We start from the raw sequence: 20167 nt of genomic DNA on the forward strand, positions 1-20167 counted from the left end.
TTCACTATTAGGTGCATACACTCTGTATATTGTTTAATCCTAATTGTGTGGAATGTTTTAGGCGCACTTTTGAAAAGTTTAGTAACATTTGTTTGGATTTTTACAGTATTTTTTTTAATACTTCCATTTTTACCTTATATCAATGTAATCATGTGTATGTAATTAGCGAGACTTGCTCATATTGCTTTATACAATGTTTTTTTGTTATTGGTATAAGAGAAAAATTGCAAAGTTTACAAACGGCGATGGTTGCTAGGACATGTTTCTGAATTTCACTTCTTCATCAGCTAGCTTTTCGGGAGCCGAGTATTGAATTCGAATCTCCAACATTCATACCAGCGTAAAGGCAGATGCCTTTAACCACTCATTTTATTTTATTATGTATCATTTTCATTTTATTATTTATCATAATTTTAACTTTTTGGTTAATTATTGAGCTCAAGGCCGCAAGGATAAATAAAACAACATATATTGATGGATCAAGTACATTCATTTGTTCCTGATGATGGTTCCAGATTCAAACCGAAATATCGACCAATTATATAAATTATAATACCACCTCTTAAACTTATTTTGATTTGGAAAACGGTGTTTTTTTCAAAATGCTATAACTTTTTCAAAAATTTACCGTTTGGGATCATTTCCTTTTTAATATGTTTTTAAATGTACGTTTCGGAAAAAATACAAAAAAAAATTTTAAGTTTTTTTTTTCAATTAAATAATAAAAAAAAAATTCTCGGTCCACTCCGGGATTAGTGGGGATGATTGCAGCATTGATTGAAGTTTTTTATGAGAAAAAAAGGACGAAATTCGAAAAATCTCGAAAAACTGAAAAATTACAAAAAAAAACTGTAAACATTTTTTTGAATTTTTTCCGAAAAGTACATTTAAAAACATATTACAAAAAAAAAATCCCAAAAGGTCTATTTTTGAAAAAGTTATAGCATTTTGAAAACAAAAATGGTGTTTTTTTTTAAAATTCATAACTTTTTTTGAGTTGGATGAAAAAATTTGAAAAACTTTTGAAAAACGTCTTTCGTAAGCTAGAAAAAGAAGAAAAACTTTCAGCCAATTCTAAAGGGGTCGGGTTCAAAATTGGTCGAAATGGGATGGAATACCCCATATATAACTAGTACAAACATATAATTTGATGCACACTGGCAAGCGTTGGCGTATTTAGGACACTACAGTCTAACTCTACTGGGGCTTAGTTCCGGTTGACTTATTTATTTAAATGCAATTTCTTACTTATTCGTGAGATGAAATTGAACTTATTGTAACCAAATTAGATACGTCAACCTAAGTATAGAAAATAAAGCGAGCTCAGGGGCATTATTAAAACGAAGTACATATGTTCGAAATAGTATATTATATTATGTAATACTTTAATAAACTGGTAACACATATGCGCATTGCTAACTCAATTGGAATGAATGTAAATTTTAACAAAATTGCTGCTCAGCTACTAAATGAATTGTAAACAAGAAGAAAACCAACACAACCTAAATTAACCTATTTGAAGAAAAGACCGAACAACCATTAGGTGTATAGTAATATTGTATTAATAAGGCAATAAATATGTGGCCACATACTTATGACATATTTATGAAGTGTACCAGCGCCCTTTATTTCAGATACATGAATATGTAAGCAATTTAAGAAATCAATCAGGTCTAGGTTTTATTCTTATTTCCTGTCGTAGTGACTAACGATTCAATGAATTTCCTTACTACGCCATTCAATCGATAAATGTACTACATATAAAAGTTTTTTTTTAATTCATAAAATTCTAAATAAGGGACACATTAACTAATAACAGATTATCGTCATTGCTGTTTCTTTTGGTCAGCATTTCTTAATTGAACCAACAAGTTTTAATTGAAGCCATAAAAACAAATAATCCCCTTGAATAGTTTATAATTTTGGAAAAACTTGTTGTGTTTGGTACTCTAATTATATACAGTTCATGGCATAAAATTATCAAGCGCGCTTATGACGCAAAATCAGCAATACTTAACATTCATATATGTATGCACCTGAAGAGAGGGCGATGGTATAATACAATATACCTACATATTTACCTACACAGACAATTTATCGAGATTTATAAAAAGAAAAAAAATTATATATATATAAGGACAACCCAAAATAAGAGGGGAAATTAAAAAAAATTTACACATTTGAATTTAATAAGAGTAAGTTACATACATAATAGTGGAAGGAATGTTTTAATTGGAAGTAACTAGATTGTATGCTATTACAAGTGTCTACATACCTAGCTTATGTATTTTCATATATGATGTATTATAAATAAAAAAGGTTTGTAGAATGGGAATGCTGGCATTCTTATTGATTTAGAAGGCATAGGGATTCCAGGTAAGGGGCCACCGAAATATAGGTGAGTCGGTGGCCATGGATTTGCGGGTGGGACAAGCACCGGGCGTCGCAACAACACCCGCGGCGCCCCCTATGTATATTCGGCCCTTTTCTCTTCTTATTTTAATTTTCAGCATTTTTTTTGGATTTTCAGCGCTTGGTAACCGGTCATTTCCGGTTCGATTAATTTTGTAAATTTTTTTTTTGCGTTAGATTTTTTTTTTTGTATTTTAAATTTTGAATGTTTTAACGGTCTGTCCGTGACATCCGGTTCGGCCGGATGTTGTTTTAGTCCATTTGAGCGTTTTGAATTAGTTCTGCGCTTTTTTCAGATTTTTTTAAAGGCATGATATGACCTTTTTTCCTGTTTATGACGCAGGACAGCAAGGTTGGCAAGAACCCAGCTCAGCCGACATGACTAGCCACTGTTCACCACCAGATCATTCCGACTACCTTCCTTGCTGATCCACTGTAGATGCGAAACCATAACAATATTTTTGTTGAAATAAATTCCCATTATGCCAAAATACTCATAGGTTGTGTGTACAGGCCAAACAAATACGTTGCTTTTGATAACTTTTTAGAAGAAATTCACGACTGTACCGTAAATTGTAATAATATTGTAGTTGGTGGAGGTTTCAAAAGTGACTTGCTTCATGAAAACAAATTTTCTTTAGGAATGCAAACCTTTACACTTTTCCCAGTATATACCATAACGCCAACACATTTCACTCAAACTAGCAGTACTCTATTGGATATATTTTTTGTTAATGAATTATCGAATATTCAACTCTACGACCAGCTTTCAGTCCCAAACTTCTCCAATCATGACCTAATTTTTATTTCATATGACTTCGACCTCACGTATGAAGCAGTTGCCTGTTGATAACCGGATTTCATTCATATTAATCATGTGCAACTCGAAGAAGCTATTGATATTATTCCTTGGGAAACTGTTTATGTCTTAAATACTACTAACGAAACAATATCGTTTCTCTTTTTGACCAACATGTGCATATTGCAGTGAAACACTCAAAAAATCGTAGCGGCCTTGGTTCAACAACTGCATAAAGAAGCTTATCCAAAAGCGCAACATAGCTTATCGGAAATGGAAACGATTTAAATGTACTGTAACATACGATGTTTTCAAGGATCGCAGAAAAGGAGTTTTCCAAGGCTATAAAAACTGGGCTATGTAAAGCTGAAATACTATGAGTATCAATTTATTAGTACAGCAACAGGGTCGAAGAGGACTTGGAAACACATTCGTGATATTGGCATCGGTAGCAAATATAATGATATCTTTGAAAACGTAGACGTAAATAAATTAAAGGACAAAATTTCATGACAGTCGGTCGAGTCTTTTCGAAGGAGTTCAACCACTAACACTGTGACAGTCACTGACATTGGGCGCTTTCAGCGAACACTGTTTTTGTTAATACTGTAACGAATTTTGGGAAATTCCGCTTATTTGATACCTTCTGCTAACGTTCGATTCGCTAAACTGTAGAATAAATCACTCCAATATTCAGGTTTGCAAACTGGTCTTTATTTATATTACTTTGGGAATAGTACTTCACAACCAATAGCGTGCTTAAATCAGAACTGATTAGTTATTACTCAGCTTGCGCTGCTTTTATACTCTCGGTTTCGTCGGTCACCCAGTTTTCCTAAGGTCTAGTAATTTCGCGAACAGTTTTAGCTCATGCTTGGTTAGTTACCAGCTATATACATGTATATCTGTAGTCCACGCCTCTCCCATAGCTATATGCGTGTGTATGTGTGGGTAACTACTTCGGCTGATGACTACATATTTGTGTGTGTGAGATATCTCTTCGTCGCCTTCTACATAAGAGTGGCTGCTTTATTGTTGTTGTGCATTTTTTTAGTAGCAGATTAGTGATACTAATAATCGTCACGCTGCCCTCCACCTAAGTGTGATCGCCCCGATAAGACAAACTCTCGATCCAACCGCTGCTAGCCTCTCCAAATGAACCACCCTTCTATTTCGTGGTTTTCCATTTTTTTGTATGCGGTAAATGGCATCACTGAACCTCTTCACAACTTTGTACGGGCCTTACCAACTGAACCAAAATTCGGATGGAACACCTTTCCACCGGTGAGGGTTGTATAACAGTACCAAATCTACCTCCAAGAAACCTTCCGAATTGTTGTTTTCATCGTACATGTGTTTCATCTTACTACTCATTAACCTGGTTCATTGCCTCGCACTCTGTTGCATGGTCACTGAACTACTTTGAAGAGGTTAATCTTGACCGAGTGGCTTTGCATAATCAGTATCGTTCTGACGTTTCACAACAGTAGTGCGCCCTGGCTTGAAACCACCCTTGCGTTCCTTCTGGTAATTTTTTTCGTTGGTTTTAGTGCGTCCATTAGGGTTTGTTAATGTCAATGTTTTCCCCGCAGGTACCTTTAATTTTGATTTGTTTGTCCCATTCGTTCCATCAACCTTTGCCCGATCTACTGCCTTTGACTTTTGTGGTCTTTGTCGAATCTCCTCCACCAGCACTCGCTTACTGCTAAACCCTTTCTCCAAACTGAAGGTAAGTGGCACGTCATTGTTCTTATAGCGTATAATCCTTCTTTGCATGTCGATCCTGACGCCATGGTCAACTAAGAAGTCCACTCCCAATATGACTTCATCAGCAATCTCTGCCACAACGAATTTGTATAGAACCGTGACCTTTCCAATTAAAACTTCAGATGCCACTTCTCCCTGGACTTGGTTATACTCACCAGTGACCGTACGCAATCTGTTGACCAAATCAGATCGGATTAAGGAATGAGATGCGCCCGTATCTACAGTCAGTAAACGCTCCTTGCCATCCACACTACCTCTGACGCTAAGAATGCTCGATTTTTTTCCGATTTGTGATACAGATATCACAGGACATTCAATAACTGGAGCAAGTTCTCGATCTTTACACCTGGCTCACTCGTGCATATCTCCTCCAGCTTTGTACTTAAGACCATTCATGCTGTTGGAACGACTAGGGTCGAGACCGCAATGACATGCAATGTGACCAGGCTTCCCGCATTTGAAGCATTTGATAACTCTTTCACTCCGCGTTTGCGATGCTTTCAGTGCCTCCAATATTGTTTTCGCCCAGTCTGGCCTTTCTACTTCCACACGGCGTGCTTTGAAAGCTGGCTTACACAGAAGCGTTGCTGTTTCCTGAATCAGAGCATGTGATACCGTTTCTGCGAATGTAGATTTTGGGTTTGCGTATGTAGCTCGCTTCGTTTCCACGGGTGCATCCGCATTTGCTAGATGAGCCAGCGTTTCGACATTCGACGCAAACTCCTGCAAAGTTTCATTCGCTTTTTGGTAGCGGTTTTGCTACTCATTTTGGTATATCTGCTTCCTATGTTCGCTAACGTCTCTCGACAGCGGCCATCAATGCTTCATAACTGTTCCGTTCGTACTCTGGAATAGTCTGTAGGATTTCAGCTGCAGGCCTTTCAATGCCACGAATAGTGCAGCAATTTTATCTTCAGCGTTCCAATTGTTCACTGCTGCCGTCTTCTCAAATTGAAGCTAGAATACCTGGAAAGGAACAGAGCCGTCAAAAGATGGAGTTTTTACCTTCGGATTTTAAATCATCGACTTCTGCCTGAAATTGTGCGATTTTTGCATACTGCACTTCAAGTTTTGATGATACCCTTGCTTCCTGTTCTGACAGCTGCGAGGATATGCGAGCCTCTTGTGGTTTTCAACTGCTCGGCCAAATACGTCTTCTGTTATTCTAGTTGTGTTTCCATATTGGTTGTAAAACGAGCCTCCTGGGGTTCTAGTTGATATGACATACCCGTTGAAATTTGTGATGATATTTCTGAAATGCGTGTATTTTGTTCTTCCAATTGATATGTTATTCGTGTCTCCTGCGAATCCATTTTTGTCGATATCTGTGATAGCAAAGCCAATACCGCATTATTCTCGCCGCTTGCGACTGGACTCGGACTTCCGTTCTTCTCTTCCAATTTTGTTAATGTCTCGTCCCCATCAGGATGAAATCCATACTCGTCCACATTAATTTCTTCCGACTCCATAACCTCTCGTAGTCGTGCTTGAAGTTCTATTTTATTACCGGTTATAGTCAACTCACGGTTCTCCAACTCCTTTTTCAGTTGCTGGATCTTTAATTTACTTAATTTTGTCATGTCCAAGTTGTATTCGAAATCTTCGGAATTTATTCAACAATTCCTCTTCTGACACCCATTGTAACGAATTTTGGGAAATTCCGCTTATTTGAAACCTTCTGCTAACGTTCGAATCGCTAAACTGTTGAATAAATCACTCCAATATTCAGTATACATGAGAGCTTGCCTAAAGTGACACGCGAAGTAATGTCTTTTGCATCTGATCTTCGGAGAAAGAAATTGATAACTTCAGCGTTCTCTATCAGAGGCAAGGTATATATAAGACGTAAGCCAAACGAAGAGCTGCAGCTAGTATGCGCAAGATAATGCAATCACAAGTCTCCAGTTAACTGGCAAAGTAAATATATATATATATATCTATATGTATCAAATTTATTTCACTAGCAAGAGCAATTATATCGACCGGTCACTTTGAACGCGCAAAAATTCTCGCGTCATTCAATTTGACATTTTGTAAGGTAACCCTCATTGTGAATGATAGTTGTGTTTCATAAGCATTGCTTGACTTTGTGGTCAAGCAGCACGTATCATGAGGGTTGCCTTACATCATCCCCTCTGGGAAAGAAACGTGATGTAATTTATCTTAATAAAAGTTTAAGACTGTTAAACTAAATTTAAATCTACATCTATGTTTAGATCTAAATTAAGGATTAAATTTAAAGTCTAGTTCTAAAGTAGGACTTACATTTTTAATTTTTTTTTTTTATAGTTAAAATTTTTTTTTTTTTGTGTTTTAATTCTACTGTATGAATTAAGTTCTATAGTTTTAATGATTGTTTAAATTTATTTACTTTCGTTTTCTTTTTTTTTCAAATTTGGAAGAAAAAAATTTATTTCTAATTTAACAATAGAAATTAACTTTAAGTAATCTTTGAATTTAAAAATTTAATTTAATTAATTTTTCTTAATCTATTTTTATGTACTATTTTTTCCTTTTTCGTTTCGTCATCAATTAACGTGACGTTAACACCGTCAATACCTATTACGGTACCAATATAGATATTACTATGTTTGTCGCGGGGTTCTTTTTCAAGCAATACCTTGTCAAACACATTGACAGATATTGGTTGTGAACTTTTGTTATATCCGGTTTGATTTTTTAATTTGTGTTCTGTAACGGCTTTTTTTTGCTAATGCGTGAGTTTTTTTAAAACGAAATTTTACTTCTTTCGAATAGTTTTCTATGTTGTAAATCGGGTCTATTTTATCGGTTTGCAGTTCATTTGGTAAATTAGCTGCTTTGCCAAAGACTAATTCATATGGTGGAATTTATTATCGAATACTGTGTTTGTTGTTATGAAGAAAAGTGAAATATTTCAAGTAAACATCCCAGTCGGAAAAATTGGGATTTAGAAAAGACCTTAAATATTCATTGAAAACTCTGTGGTTTCGCTCTACTGTACCCAGAGTTTCATGATGGTACGCTGTGGAAAATTTATGTTCTATTTTTAATAACTTTGTTAGTTCTGAAAAAATTTCATTTTTGTATTCGGTACCTAAATCAGTTTTAGTTGTTTTCATAATGCCATATATTAGTATGAAATTTTCAAAAATAGCTGATGCAACCGTTTTTGCACTTTTATCAGGTATTGCAACCGTTACTAAGTATTTGCTGAGATCGCTTATAATGGTGACAGCGAACTTGTTACTATTATCGGATTGAGGTAGAGGCCCTATAGTGTCAATAACAACAATGTCGAATGGCTTACAGGGTGTTTCGGTTAGGACTAAATTTTCTTTTGTTTTTGGCTTAACCTTATTCAAAAGACATTTTTCGCAGTTTTTAACAAATTTCGCTATATCGCGCGTCATGCCTTTCAAATAGTATTTGGTTCTTAGTTTTGCATAAACTTTTTTGCTACCGAAATGTCATCCTAAAATTGGGTCTGTATGGTAAATTGTTATCAATTGTTGTTTTTTGTCTTCATCTGTCACAGTTTCTACGGGTTCGGTTAGTATAATTTCTAATTGTTGTAAAATTTTATTCCCAGTGGTTTTCAGATCTGATATCGAAAAATATTTAAAAAGATTATCATTTTTTTGCAATTCAATTATATTAATATTGCGCTTGCCAGCTTCTTTTTCGAGCTTCAAAAGTAATGCATCTAAATGTATTATTTTGTTAGCACACGCAACTTTAATTAACTTAATTTTTTTGTGTTTTAAATGCGTATTTATCTCAAAATTTGTAATTTGACCACTTTTGTCATAATTTATTTGGGTTTTTACTTTGGGTATTTTCTTTGAAAAAAAAAATTATCATAAACTAGTAATTTTATGTTTTCCTTTACTTTTTCTTCTTGGCCTATTTGTTGTTGTGTTAATTTTTCTTGATTTGCCTGTGATCTAGTCTGTACCGCTAAAATTGATTTGCTTGAATTTTTAATTTCTTCTATTGTGATGCGAGAGAGTGCATCTGCTCCTACGTTCGTTTTACCTTTTATGTATTCAATAGTGAAGTTGTATTCTGCCAGTTCAAGTCTGATACGTGACAGTTTTGAAGAGGGGTCTTTCATATTAAACAAGTAAACTAATGGACGATGATCGGACTTGACGGTAAAGTGTGTGCCATAAACGTATGGTCTGAATTGTTTGATTGCAAAAAATATAGCCAAAAGTTCTAACTCAATTATTGATTTATTTTGTTCTGAATTATTAAATGATTTGGACGCGAAACAAAATTGGAAGTCAATGCCATCTTTATTTTGACTTAAAATGGCACCACAACCAATTTTTGGAGCGTCGACAGTAATTATAAATTCCTTTTTGAAGTCTGGGTGTTGGAGAATTTGAGGAGAAATTAAAGATTTTCGAAGTTTTTCAAATGCTATATCACATGACTTATCCCATTTAAATTCCACTCTTTTAGTGCTAAGTTTCTTTAAAGGTGCTACTATTGAAGCAAAATTTGGTATAAACCTTCGATAGTAATTGCCGAATGCCATGAATCGTCTTACTGCATCTTTATCGCAAGGTTTTGGATATTTCGTTATTGCAGTTATTTTGGAATCTTCTGGAAGTAGACCTTTTGATGAACATTTTTGTCCTACGACAGTGACTTCTGAACGCATGAAGTTACATTTTTCGGGATTTAGACGCAAATTAAATTTTTTGCATGTCTGAAAGACTTGTTCTAAATTTTTAATATGGTGAGCTTTGCTACTCCCAATGACTATAAGATCATCTACATATAAAAAGGGTTGGTTTGGAGAAATTCCTGAAAAGGCAATTGACATCATTCTTGAGAATGAGTTTGGAGCTACGTTTAAACCGAATGGTAAAACTTTCCATCGAAAAGCACCACGATCAGTGAGGTGATGTCTCAATAATCTTTATTTAATGGAATTTGATGAAAACCTGAATACAAATCCAATGTAGAAAAATATTTGGCTCTGCCTAGATTATCCAGAACATCGTCTATTCGTGCAAGTGGGAATTTGTCTGCTATCATTTTTTTGTTTGCGGCTCTAAAGTCGGCACACATGCGGTAGGATTTGGGTTTTTCTTTGGTACTAGTATCAATGGGCTATTATAGTTAGAATAACTGTGTTCTATAAGATCATTTTGTAATAAATTATCAACTTGTCTATTGATTTCCTCTCTCTGACAATATCGTAAACGGTAATTTTTTATGTAAATAGGATTTTTATCTGTCAATCGTAATTTCTGTTCATAAAAGTAAGTAAGCGAGAAGTTTTGGTTTGGCATAATTTGGCATTTGTTTCTCTAAAATTGACTTAAATTCCTCTGACCTTTTCGAATCTTTTGAAATATCGTTGATTTTATAAACGTTATAGTTGTTGATTTCATCCGTAACTATGTTAAAAATTTTAATATATTTTACCTCATCTGTGACGTTTAAAACTTTTATTATTGGGTTGTTGGCGGCCACCGTGGTGTGATGGTAGCGTGCTCCGCCTATCACACCGTATGCCCTGGGTTCAACTCCCGGGCAAAGCAACATCAAAATTTTAGAAATAAGATTTTTCAATTAGAAGAAAATTTTTCTAAGCGGGGTCGCCCCTCGGCAGTGTCTGGCAAGCGCTCCGATTGTATTTCTGCCATGAAAAGCTCTCAGTGAAAACTCATCTGCTTTGCAGATGCCGTTCGGAGTCGGCATAAAACATGTAGGTCCCGTCCGGCCAATTTGTAGGGAAAAATCAAGAGGAGCACGACGCAAATTGGAAAAGAAGCTCGGCCTTAGATCTCTTCGGAGGTTATCGCGCCTTACATTTATTTTTTTTTTTTTTTATTGGGTTGTTAGTGTCAACAATACACTTTGCGGTGAACACACCACTACAATCTCATTTGCGTCTATAAAACCTGGATATTTAGATTTTTTCAGCTTAAATAAGCGATAAACTTCACATCTAGGAGGAATTACCCAGGTGTTATCATTTGTACTATGTAAAATTTAAATTTTATGAATATTTTTGCCAATTCCGATTGTTATGTTCCCGTTTGCATAGTCTATTATGCAATTGTATATTTTCAAAAAGTCTTTGCCTAAAATACCCTCTAACGGTTTGTTGAATTTGTTATCTACTATATTTCGAGTATGTGGAATCGAAAAATTTTAATAAAAAAGTTCTGTTTTAATGATACCCAATGTTGAAACTGCATCAGTCGTAACGCCCGTTATATGTATGATATTGTTGTTTATGGAAATATTTTGTTTTAAACTTGAAAGTTTTATAATTGAAATATCAGCCTGTGTATCTACGACGAAAGTGCACGTTTTAAAAGAGCCATTGCAATTCAATTCGATAAAATCTGAGTAGTTCAGATTAAGACAGTAAATTGATTTATTTTGAAAAACGTTATTTAACTCAGATTCTGGTACCCAGTGCTCGCTCCTGAGGGCCGTTGGCGTTTAAAGTCCGCACACTAGCGTTATTTGTAGTATTTGAACGTCGATTGTTGTTGTCATTGTTGTTATTCACCCCTATTCTGCATTTCGGTTACGTTCCCGTTCTACGCTCCGCTTTAATCGAAGTTGGGTATTCTGCATTACGACGGAATCGTAACGAGAAGAGGAAGAGCAAATGATTTTTCGAAATCAGCTGTTTGTACGGAATGTGTGAACATTGGAACAAAATAAATTAAAGAAAATTTGAAAAAAAAAAAAACACTGAAAAACGTTTATATTTTATTATCCAGGCCATTTTGTACAAAAAAAAAAACAATAGAATATATTGCCGCCGTGTTTTATTTTTTTGAGTGTTTTCATAATTGTAAGTGTGTTTTTGTCGGTCTTTTGGCCAATTCCCTGCCGTGGCCACCAAAAACTTAGAAAAACGGAACTACGATCGAAATGCAGAATACACAAAATCGAACGATTTGGATTGAAAGAGATTGGAACACAGAATACAAAAATTGCCAAATCGAAAAAATTCCAATCCAAGACGAAATGCAGAATAGGGCTGACTATTTATAACTCAAGAACGGATGAATCGATTTGGCTGAAAATTGGTGGAGAGGTAGCTTAGAACCAGGAGACGGATACAGTATACTTTTTATCCCGTTCTGGCTAGGGTCTTGAGATCACGTATTTGAGGTATTTGTTTGTACAATATGGGTATCAAATGGAAGTTGTTTATGTTTATTTTTACACATTACAACTTTACGTATACTCTCCTTCACCAATATTACAAACTCAATGGGTCAAATAAGTCGAGGGCTTACAAAGTGAGCAGTGGCACCCTCCGTCCCCTCCCGCCATCCACCCTCTTTCAATTTTTTTTATTAACACGCTTTTATTAGCTTTATCTGTATGTTTGTTTGTAACTCTTCATTCGCTTCAACGCACCTGCTGCGTTATTAACATCTATCAAAAAAAAATAAAAAATTTAAGGCGCGGTAACCTCCGCAGAGATCTAAGGCCGAGCTTTTCTTCCAATTTGCGTCGTGCCCCTCTTGATTTTCCCTACAAATTGGCCGGACCGGACCTACATGTTTTATGACGACTCCGAACGGCATTTGCAAGGCAGATGACTTTTCACTGAGAGCTTTTCATGGCATAAATACACCCGGAGCGCTTGCCACACTGCCGAGGGGCGACCCCGCTTAGAAAAATTTTCTTCTAATTGAAAAAACTTATTTCTAAAATTTTGATGTTGCTTTGCCCGGGGTGCGAACCCAGGGCATACGGTGTGGCAGGCGGAGCATGCTACCATCACACCACGGTGGCCGCCCTTTAACATCTATATATATAAAAATAAGTGCACATTTTTGGTGTTACTTTATAACTTGAGACCGGCTCCACCAAATTCAACCAAATTTCTACGGTACATTTGGGCTATCATGTAGATGGTTTCTGTGAAGTTTGATTGAATTTGGTCGAGCGGTTCATGAGATATATAGCTACGGCTACGTTTCATACCCATAGATGGTGCTTATTTGCGTTATTTCATGAAATGGAATAGGTTGTGCTTATTTCCATTTTGCATTATTCAATGGAATTGACGTTTCTAGAATTATAATTTTAAAAAAATTAATTTTACGTTCGGGATTTCTCAAGTGAAAAGCAAATGAAAAAAGGAAGTCATTTGTTTTGTTTTGTTTTTTTTTTCATAAAAACTGTGAAAAAAATAAATGAACTGGATTTAAGTCAATTCGGTATATGCTATGCTTCAATTTGGTGAGTAATGTCCCACTAAATTTATTACTTAAGTGTGATTTTGTTGTGTCAAAGGAACGACATTGTAATAGAATTGCGTTGCTTTTCCTCAGAAACAACCACGAATACAGTTGATACAGTCATACATTTCGCATCAGCAAATTCATTTTTGGCTGGGATTTTGGCACAAGAATTCAAGAGTATCGAGTGCATCGCATTTTTTACGACGAAGCGCTGATGCATTATTTCGGTAAATATTTTACACGCTGAGAAAATTTTCTTTAATATTTAGTATGCTAGCACTTCAATGTGCTCCCCACTCCAAATTTATATACTTTTTGTTATACCCTTTCATATTTTTTCAAGTACGACGTAGTAGAAATTGGATATAATATATTAGCTTTCAAAGAACAGCATAATGGAAGTTGTTGTTAAGCAAATTAAATTTTACAGTGCGGCACATAAGTCTTTATTAGGAGCTCTTTAATTTTTAAAGAACTGCATACTTAAAATTGTGAGTTTGATATGTAAATTTTCTATATGGGTAATTAAATATTAAAGACTGCGCAGAAACTTTTATTGGGAATTCCCTAATTTTTACAGAGCAGCATACTGAAAATTCGTTTACAGATTTTTAAGTTTTACTAAAAATCTGTATACGAATTTTCAGTATGCTGCTCTGTAAAAATTAGGGAATTCCCAATAAAAGTTTCTGTGCAGTCTCATACATATTGGCTCATACATTATGAAAAATTCAACTTACTCCAGTTAATAAAATTTACCAATAATAAAAGTTATGGATTATGGAAACATATTTTTTATTTGTTTTTGTAAACAGATACACATATGTATATGTATATATATGTAACATTGGCTTTTTAATTAGTAATGAAGTAATAAATATAATAAAAGTAAATAATATAATTATATAATAATTCAGTCAAAAAAACTCTAATCTACTTCCAAATCGGCATTATTTCGACTACTGTTTATATGTTATACATATAACTCATCCCACATTCATATATGTATATGTATATATAACAGTGTTATCTTTAAAGTTACGTAAATTAAATCCATCTTTTTAGAATATACTCATTCCCGTTTCCAGCTCGGATTTTGTGCGTAACAAAACAATATTTTAGTTCATTCCAAAAAAAAATCTTATAACTTATGATATAATTTATAAAAATAAATGCGTGAACGTCCTCGTCTAAATGAGCTTCAATACCTTGTGAAAAAACTAAAGCTTTGTTATCCTTATCTATTGAAATAGTTTGTACATTATAAAACACAGGTCCGTGTTTAGTTGGAACCATAATGATTGAGTTTTGAGTCAAGTATTGATCGTTAAATTTTAACCAACTTACTTCGAACATATCTTTACTAAGACCGTTATCCGTAAGGAATTTTTCAAAAACTACTGTTCCATTTTTTATAGGCCCAGTAATAAAGTCATCAGGAGTTTTAAAATTATGGAAATAGTGATTGAGTTAAGGTTGATGCTTAGTTGCAATTGTATAACATATATTAATTCTGTTAATAGCTACGGTTGCAAACTCCTTTGATTCTTTATTATTACTTTCTCCTCTCATAGAGGACAAATTGCGCAATGGACCCGATAATTTCATTACTGTTGGGTAGTGTACTAAAAAGTGATGTTTTGGTTTTAAGCTATTCGGAAAGAGTTTGAGGAGAGTAACTAAGTACTCATTTACAACACATGTAAGTAAGTCACAATGTTATGGTTGGTAATGATTGGCTGTTATTATATCAGTAATATCAGCCAGTTTAAGTACCAATTGCCAGTGATCAGAACACTTAGGAATCAAATGACCAATCATTATAGATAAATTTCGAACTAAGCTTTGCATTTCAGCAGCAGATAGAATTATTCGTTTATTTTTGATATGATCTTTAGAAATTTCTGGTGGTTTGTTTTGTCTATCAAGGTAGCAAAATGAAAAACCTCTAACTTTTATATTCAATACTTCAAGTGTTATTAACTTTTTAAAAATAAAGTAGTCAAATATCAAAGCGAGATCATACTGACAAACACCTTCGAAAAAGTCATGCATAATATCTACAGCAAGCTTTTCAGTGAAATGAAAACTGGTAACATCATGAAAGCAACACTTTTCTTTAATACCTGTTTCTGAGGTTTGATTTAACGCTAAACCAGCTGCATAATTCGACCTATTACGCAGGGTGCAAACCTGCTCATCTAATATTCTGTTTCTGTTTTCTTTTTTTGTCAGACAAAATCGGCAGAAATAATTGGCAGAAAAACTTTCAACCATACCAAACAATTCATTTACGCTGAGATTATCACTGATTATAACTACCAACTTAAAAAAGATTTGCTTTGATTCATTATTTATGTTTATTATTATGCCAGAGCTCTCTAAAAAATTTAGTTCACTTATTACTCTTTGAAAAATTTTTGCTTTACCAATTGTTTTTCGATCTAAGGTGTTTGTTAAAAGAAACAAAAATATATTTCTAAGTTTCGATCTGTATTTCGGAGGGAGGCATAAAATTATAAAATATAAAGCTCCACATTTCTGAATACCACGATGACTTCCAAGAGGATTATTATTTTCATAATCGTCGAAATAAAGTGCAATGGGTATCACGGTCTGACTATTTGTATCTTTAAACTTTCTCCAATAATCACCTTGGACGTAATTAAAAACTATGCTTTTAGTGTTTTCTAATACGTTTAAGTAATCTAAGGTTTCCTTGAATATAGTTCCTAGTTCGAAAATTTTTTTAAGCATATCACGAATCGGTATGAACTCAGTGGTTAAAGGTACTTTACATAAGATAAGCGAACCATTTTGTATTTTGTATTCATCTCTAAAGCCAATATTTAAATGAACAGGCCTAATAAAAGTACCCATTTTCTCAAAATGCTTAAAGCATCTGTATGATGTCCGAAAATCCTCAAGACAGCCTTGTAAAATATCAAATGATTGTTTAATTTGGTCTCTCTGTTTTAAGCTTTTTTCTGACCCATCCAAACAGCTTAACATATAATCTCTTAACAGTGTAAAACAAATATCATTAACGAATAATTTATAATCTTGAATTATCATTTCAATTCTTTTTTTGGATAAATCAGAAAGACTATACAATTTAGTTGTCAACTTAAGAACACGTTCTCGTAACAAACTTCCAAACGTTTTAGAAATATTCGATGTATCTGCTATATTTTGAGATGCACCCTGCATATTAAATTTTTGAGAAGAGTTGTTAATAACACTTGAATAGCTTAAATAAGTTTCCTCACAAGCATCAGATGAGTTATATGCGTATTCATTTAAAACCTCTTGAAATTCACAATCTGAATTGTAGTCAATCGATGGGTCTTGAATTGAAATACTAGGTACATTTGAAAGTGAAGGTGTTAAAGTTATTTGCTGATTGTATTCCCGTTTCCGATGCTTGCAATAAGAATGAAGTATAGAGTAAATATGTTGGCATTGGGGTTCGCAGCACCAATACTCTTTTAAATTTGAATGGAAACTTCTTATATAACATAGCAAAATATTATTACTTTCAAAAATACTTTGACATTTAAAACAAATAAACATTTTCTGGATAGCTTAATACTAGTATCTTAAGTTATGGCAACTAGTCTCTTTATAATTACAAAATTATAATCAAAATAATTTGCTGATAATAATCGCAAGTTATTCCATTTGTTCAAAGTCAGTTATAAAGTCGTTCAAGCTGATAGAACTGAATTCTCTCTCAAGGTTTATTTCATACAGAATCTTTTGTAAAAGTGTCCATACGTGGATTGCAGCACATGGATATTCACAATTTAGAGAAAAAAACTTTTAAATGTAAAATCAAGTGCTGATAAGATCGATTTTGTTCTGTGCCGTTTGTCCTCGATATAAACGTAAGAATCTTCAACTTTATCTAAAGCTCCGACAAGAACTGCTATTGGTTGGCAGGATGTATTGTTTTTGGATAAATATTCTTGCCTGCGTTTCACAGTATCGTCGATTTCCGAAATATTCTAAGAAAGAAAAATATTCTCAGTTAGTATTTACAACAATTTCGATTAATTGATTCAATCAATTATAATCATTTTATTTAGCAATCAAATCGAGGTCTAGCAATTTCACATTCGATAGCTATTGTTATGATTTAATAGATTACCGGAACAATCAAAAACGATGAATAACGAGCCTCTGCCACAGTTACCCTCCGTTTAGTAAATTTTCTTTTTTTGTCGCTAGTCGCTCTGATTCATCTGATAAAAGTTTTTGAATGTAAGGCGCCGATATTAACCGTGGTAGAAAGTGCCAAATAATTGCGTCTTTATCTGATAAAACAAAAGTGAGTGATAAAAATTTAAATAAGGTACTCAATGAACAAAAATAAATTGCAGAAATACCTTCTTCCTTTAGAAGGTGTAAAGTATTTATAATGGCTACCTCTTCCACTTCTTTAGGTCGTCGGGCCGTTAAGAGTAAGTTCATTATTTTGTTTTTAAAGTTGCTCCAATTTGTTATTATTCTGTTTTGTTTGCTGGGATAAAGTTGGTTAAAGTCAGACTCAATGTATGAAAAAATTAAAAAGATAAAGTTCAACCGAAAGAAAATTTTTGAATTGGTAGCAGCTGGGGTATTTTAAAAAGCCAATATGTACTATAATTTGCTGTGACTATCACGATAAACCGATCGACGACAGTGACGATAATGTACACCACCAGAATGTGTTACCACAGCTGTATATAGATGCAAGAATTTCTCCACTTAACTTACCAATCTCAGTCCAAGCTCTCCTTCCAAACAGGGAAACCGGATATAGTAATCATTCAAAGATATTTTATTTTGTGTTAAAAGTGTCCTGCGATATTGCAGAGTGATCTGCCAACTGTTTAATACTTCGGCGTCTGGTTGTTTTTCTAAACTTCCCAATATTGTTAAGTGGTTGTCTATGTCATCTGAGATAAAAGGTATAGGTGCATATGAAATTCATAAAATTTATATATGTACATATTACCCGTGCAGAAAGTTTTGCTAGTGGCAAGTACAACTGGACGATTTATCTTTATGCGATAATTCACTCTTGATTAACCCTTTTCTTTTCAAGTCGCCTACTATGTAATTATAATGTGACACTAACTTTCCTGATGGTCCTATTTTCATACCGTTCTTATTTTCGTATGGAATGTAATATACTGATGGATTTTCATTGGGAAAAACTGTAGCAATTTCGGCTGAATATTGCTTTAGTATTTCAGGTGAAAGGCTTTGTAAATAATATAATAAAATCACTCATTAAATGCTCAACAAAGTGAAACAAATTTCCGCACTATATCAAAAAAATGCATACCAAAATTTCGGTGATTTATCCAACTGAGCCGCTTTAAATGCCTTCTCTTTTTCACGATTGATCAAACGTCTTACTACTAAGTTACGTACTTTGGCATTAAAATTTTTTCCCTCGTAAGCTTTTATTATAGCTTTTCCGTCAATGTCATTAGTGAGGTAATCGTATAGCATCTGGAATAATTAATATGAATTTTAAGTATGTACTTTTAGCTAATTGAATAAAATATATATTTTGGGTTGCGGTAAAATTAAATTAGCTTACGAAAGGAGTATCGGTTTTATTAACTTTAAATTTGCGTAGGCCGGGATCAGTATCACTATCTAGAACAGAGAGATATAATACAATAAGTGTTTCAGCTTTAAAAAGAATCAGAAACTATAAATACCATTTAAATTTCCAGATCTATTTTTATCACTGCCTGAAGTGAATTCTGTTATGTCCAGTATATCTTCATCAGAGCTAGAATTTGCTCTTTGTGAGTTACGGCTCCCTATATCGGTTTGGGTGCAAGTTTCTAATGCTTGCGGCAATGGTGAAACTTCTGTAGTGGATTGATGAGTAAAATTTTAAAATATAATAAAAATGGAGTGGCCATAATACGCCCAAAAACGCTCTTTTACTTTAATTGAAGAGCATATGTATGTACATTCATACAAACTTATGTGCCAGCAAAATATACATACATTGATACACATGTAAAAATGCTACTACAGCTATTCTTTGTATCACATAAGTGATACGAATATACATACATATGCACGCTCGCATAATAGGTTATAATTTAATTTATTACTTACCTTTTATTACGGGCTCCAAATGATTCATGCCCCATTCATCCAGATCATTCCACATAATTTATACCACTTTTGAGTAATTAACGCGACCACAATAAATACTAAATGCATTGAATCACGGTTGCCACTTTTAGGCAGTGGCCACGATTTTGGTACTTTGGTTTTTCACTGAGGTAAAAATTCACAACATTGGCCACGCTTTCATTAACCCACAAATAATTTTCAATTTACTTCAATGAAATGCTTACCACAACAATTGATCAGTCCCATCAGTGATGGAGCCATTAGATGGCCGTCGAGTTAAAGGAAATGAAAACTACGTAAAATAATGAGACTTATCTGTTTTATATTAAGTATACTCAGTTAACTTATGTTCAAGTATACCGAGAGTTAGTGCAGGAATATATCAACGTGGCACACAAAAAGTAGCACTTTCAAAGTTTTTTACAAATAAATTTTATGTAACATTTTGAAACTTTACTTCTCGTTTGGCACGTCGATATTGAAATCTTTCTCACACACATCAAAGTAGCTCAATGAATTCAAGAAATCTCAGGACTATTGTGGTGTTAAGTCACCCAAGCTACTTGAAAGCTAGGTAGCTTGGTTTTCTTATAATAATTGTTAATAACTTCATATAAGAACAAAGCCAGGAGAAAGGCGATAAGCAACTCATACCCAAATAAATGGGACTATTTGTGGTCCAAATGTCTCAAAGTGGCAACCGTACTCCGCTATTTTCATTCCGCTTAAAATCCTCGTCACATAAGCAGTGTTTCATATAGATGTGTTTAACGCAATCTTAAGCATTACATGTGTTTGTATGTGGACCGCCAAATAG

The 20167-nt window shown here is 34.0% G+C and overlaps 2 protein-coding genes across 3 annotated transcripts in view; both read right to left on the reverse strand.

The window, feature by feature from the left end:
- The window catches only part of nudC (nuclear distribution C, dynein complex regulator), a 388789-nt gene that overhangs the window by 101473 nt on the left and 267149 nt on the right, over positions 1 to 20167 (reverse strand). The window lies entirely within an intron of this gene.
- LOC137251640 (uncharacterized) lies at positions 13990 to 20126 on the reverse strand. The gene is made up of 9 exons (XM_067786344.1): positions 19330 to 20126; positions 18918 to 19073; positions 18794 to 18852; positions 18533 to 18702; positions 18200 to 18448; positions 17959 to 18140; positions 17589 to 17722; positions 17351 to 17516; positions 13990 to 17207 (listed from the first exon to the last, which is right to left on the reverse strand). The coding sequence occupies exons 1-5, from the start codon at positions 19382 to 19384 to the stop codon at positions 18217 to 18219; spliced, it is 672 nt and encodes a 223-aa protein (XP_067642445.1). The 5' UTR covers positions 19385 to 20126; the 3' UTR covers positions 13990 to 17207; positions 17351 to 17516; positions 17589 to 17722; positions 17959 to 18140; positions 18200 to 18216.

Source organism: Eurosta solidaginis, chromosome 5, assembly GCF_040869045.1.
Source record: "Eurosta solidaginis isolate ZX-2024a chromosome 5, ASM4086904v1, whole genome shotgun sequence".
Lineage (NCBI taxonomy): Eukaryota > Metazoa > Arthropoda > Insecta > Diptera > Tephritidae > Eurosta > Eurosta solidaginis.

What these genes read in the sequence shown, in the direction of transcription:
- LOC137251640 (XM_067786344.1), bottom strand. Translation starts at nt 19,384, where the DNA reads ATGTGGAATGATCTGGATGAATGGGGCATGAATCATTTGGAGCCCGTA. An exon ending in ATAAAACCGATACTCCTTTC is followed by an intron (nt 18,703 to 18,793) that starts GTAAGCTAATTT and finishes TAATTATTCCAG; the next exon opens with ATGCTATACGATTACCTCAC. An exon ending in GATAAATCACCGAAATTTTG is followed by an intron (nt 18,449 to 18,532) that starts GTATGCATTTTT and finishes TTATTTACAAAG; the next exon opens with CCTTTCACCTGAAATACTAA.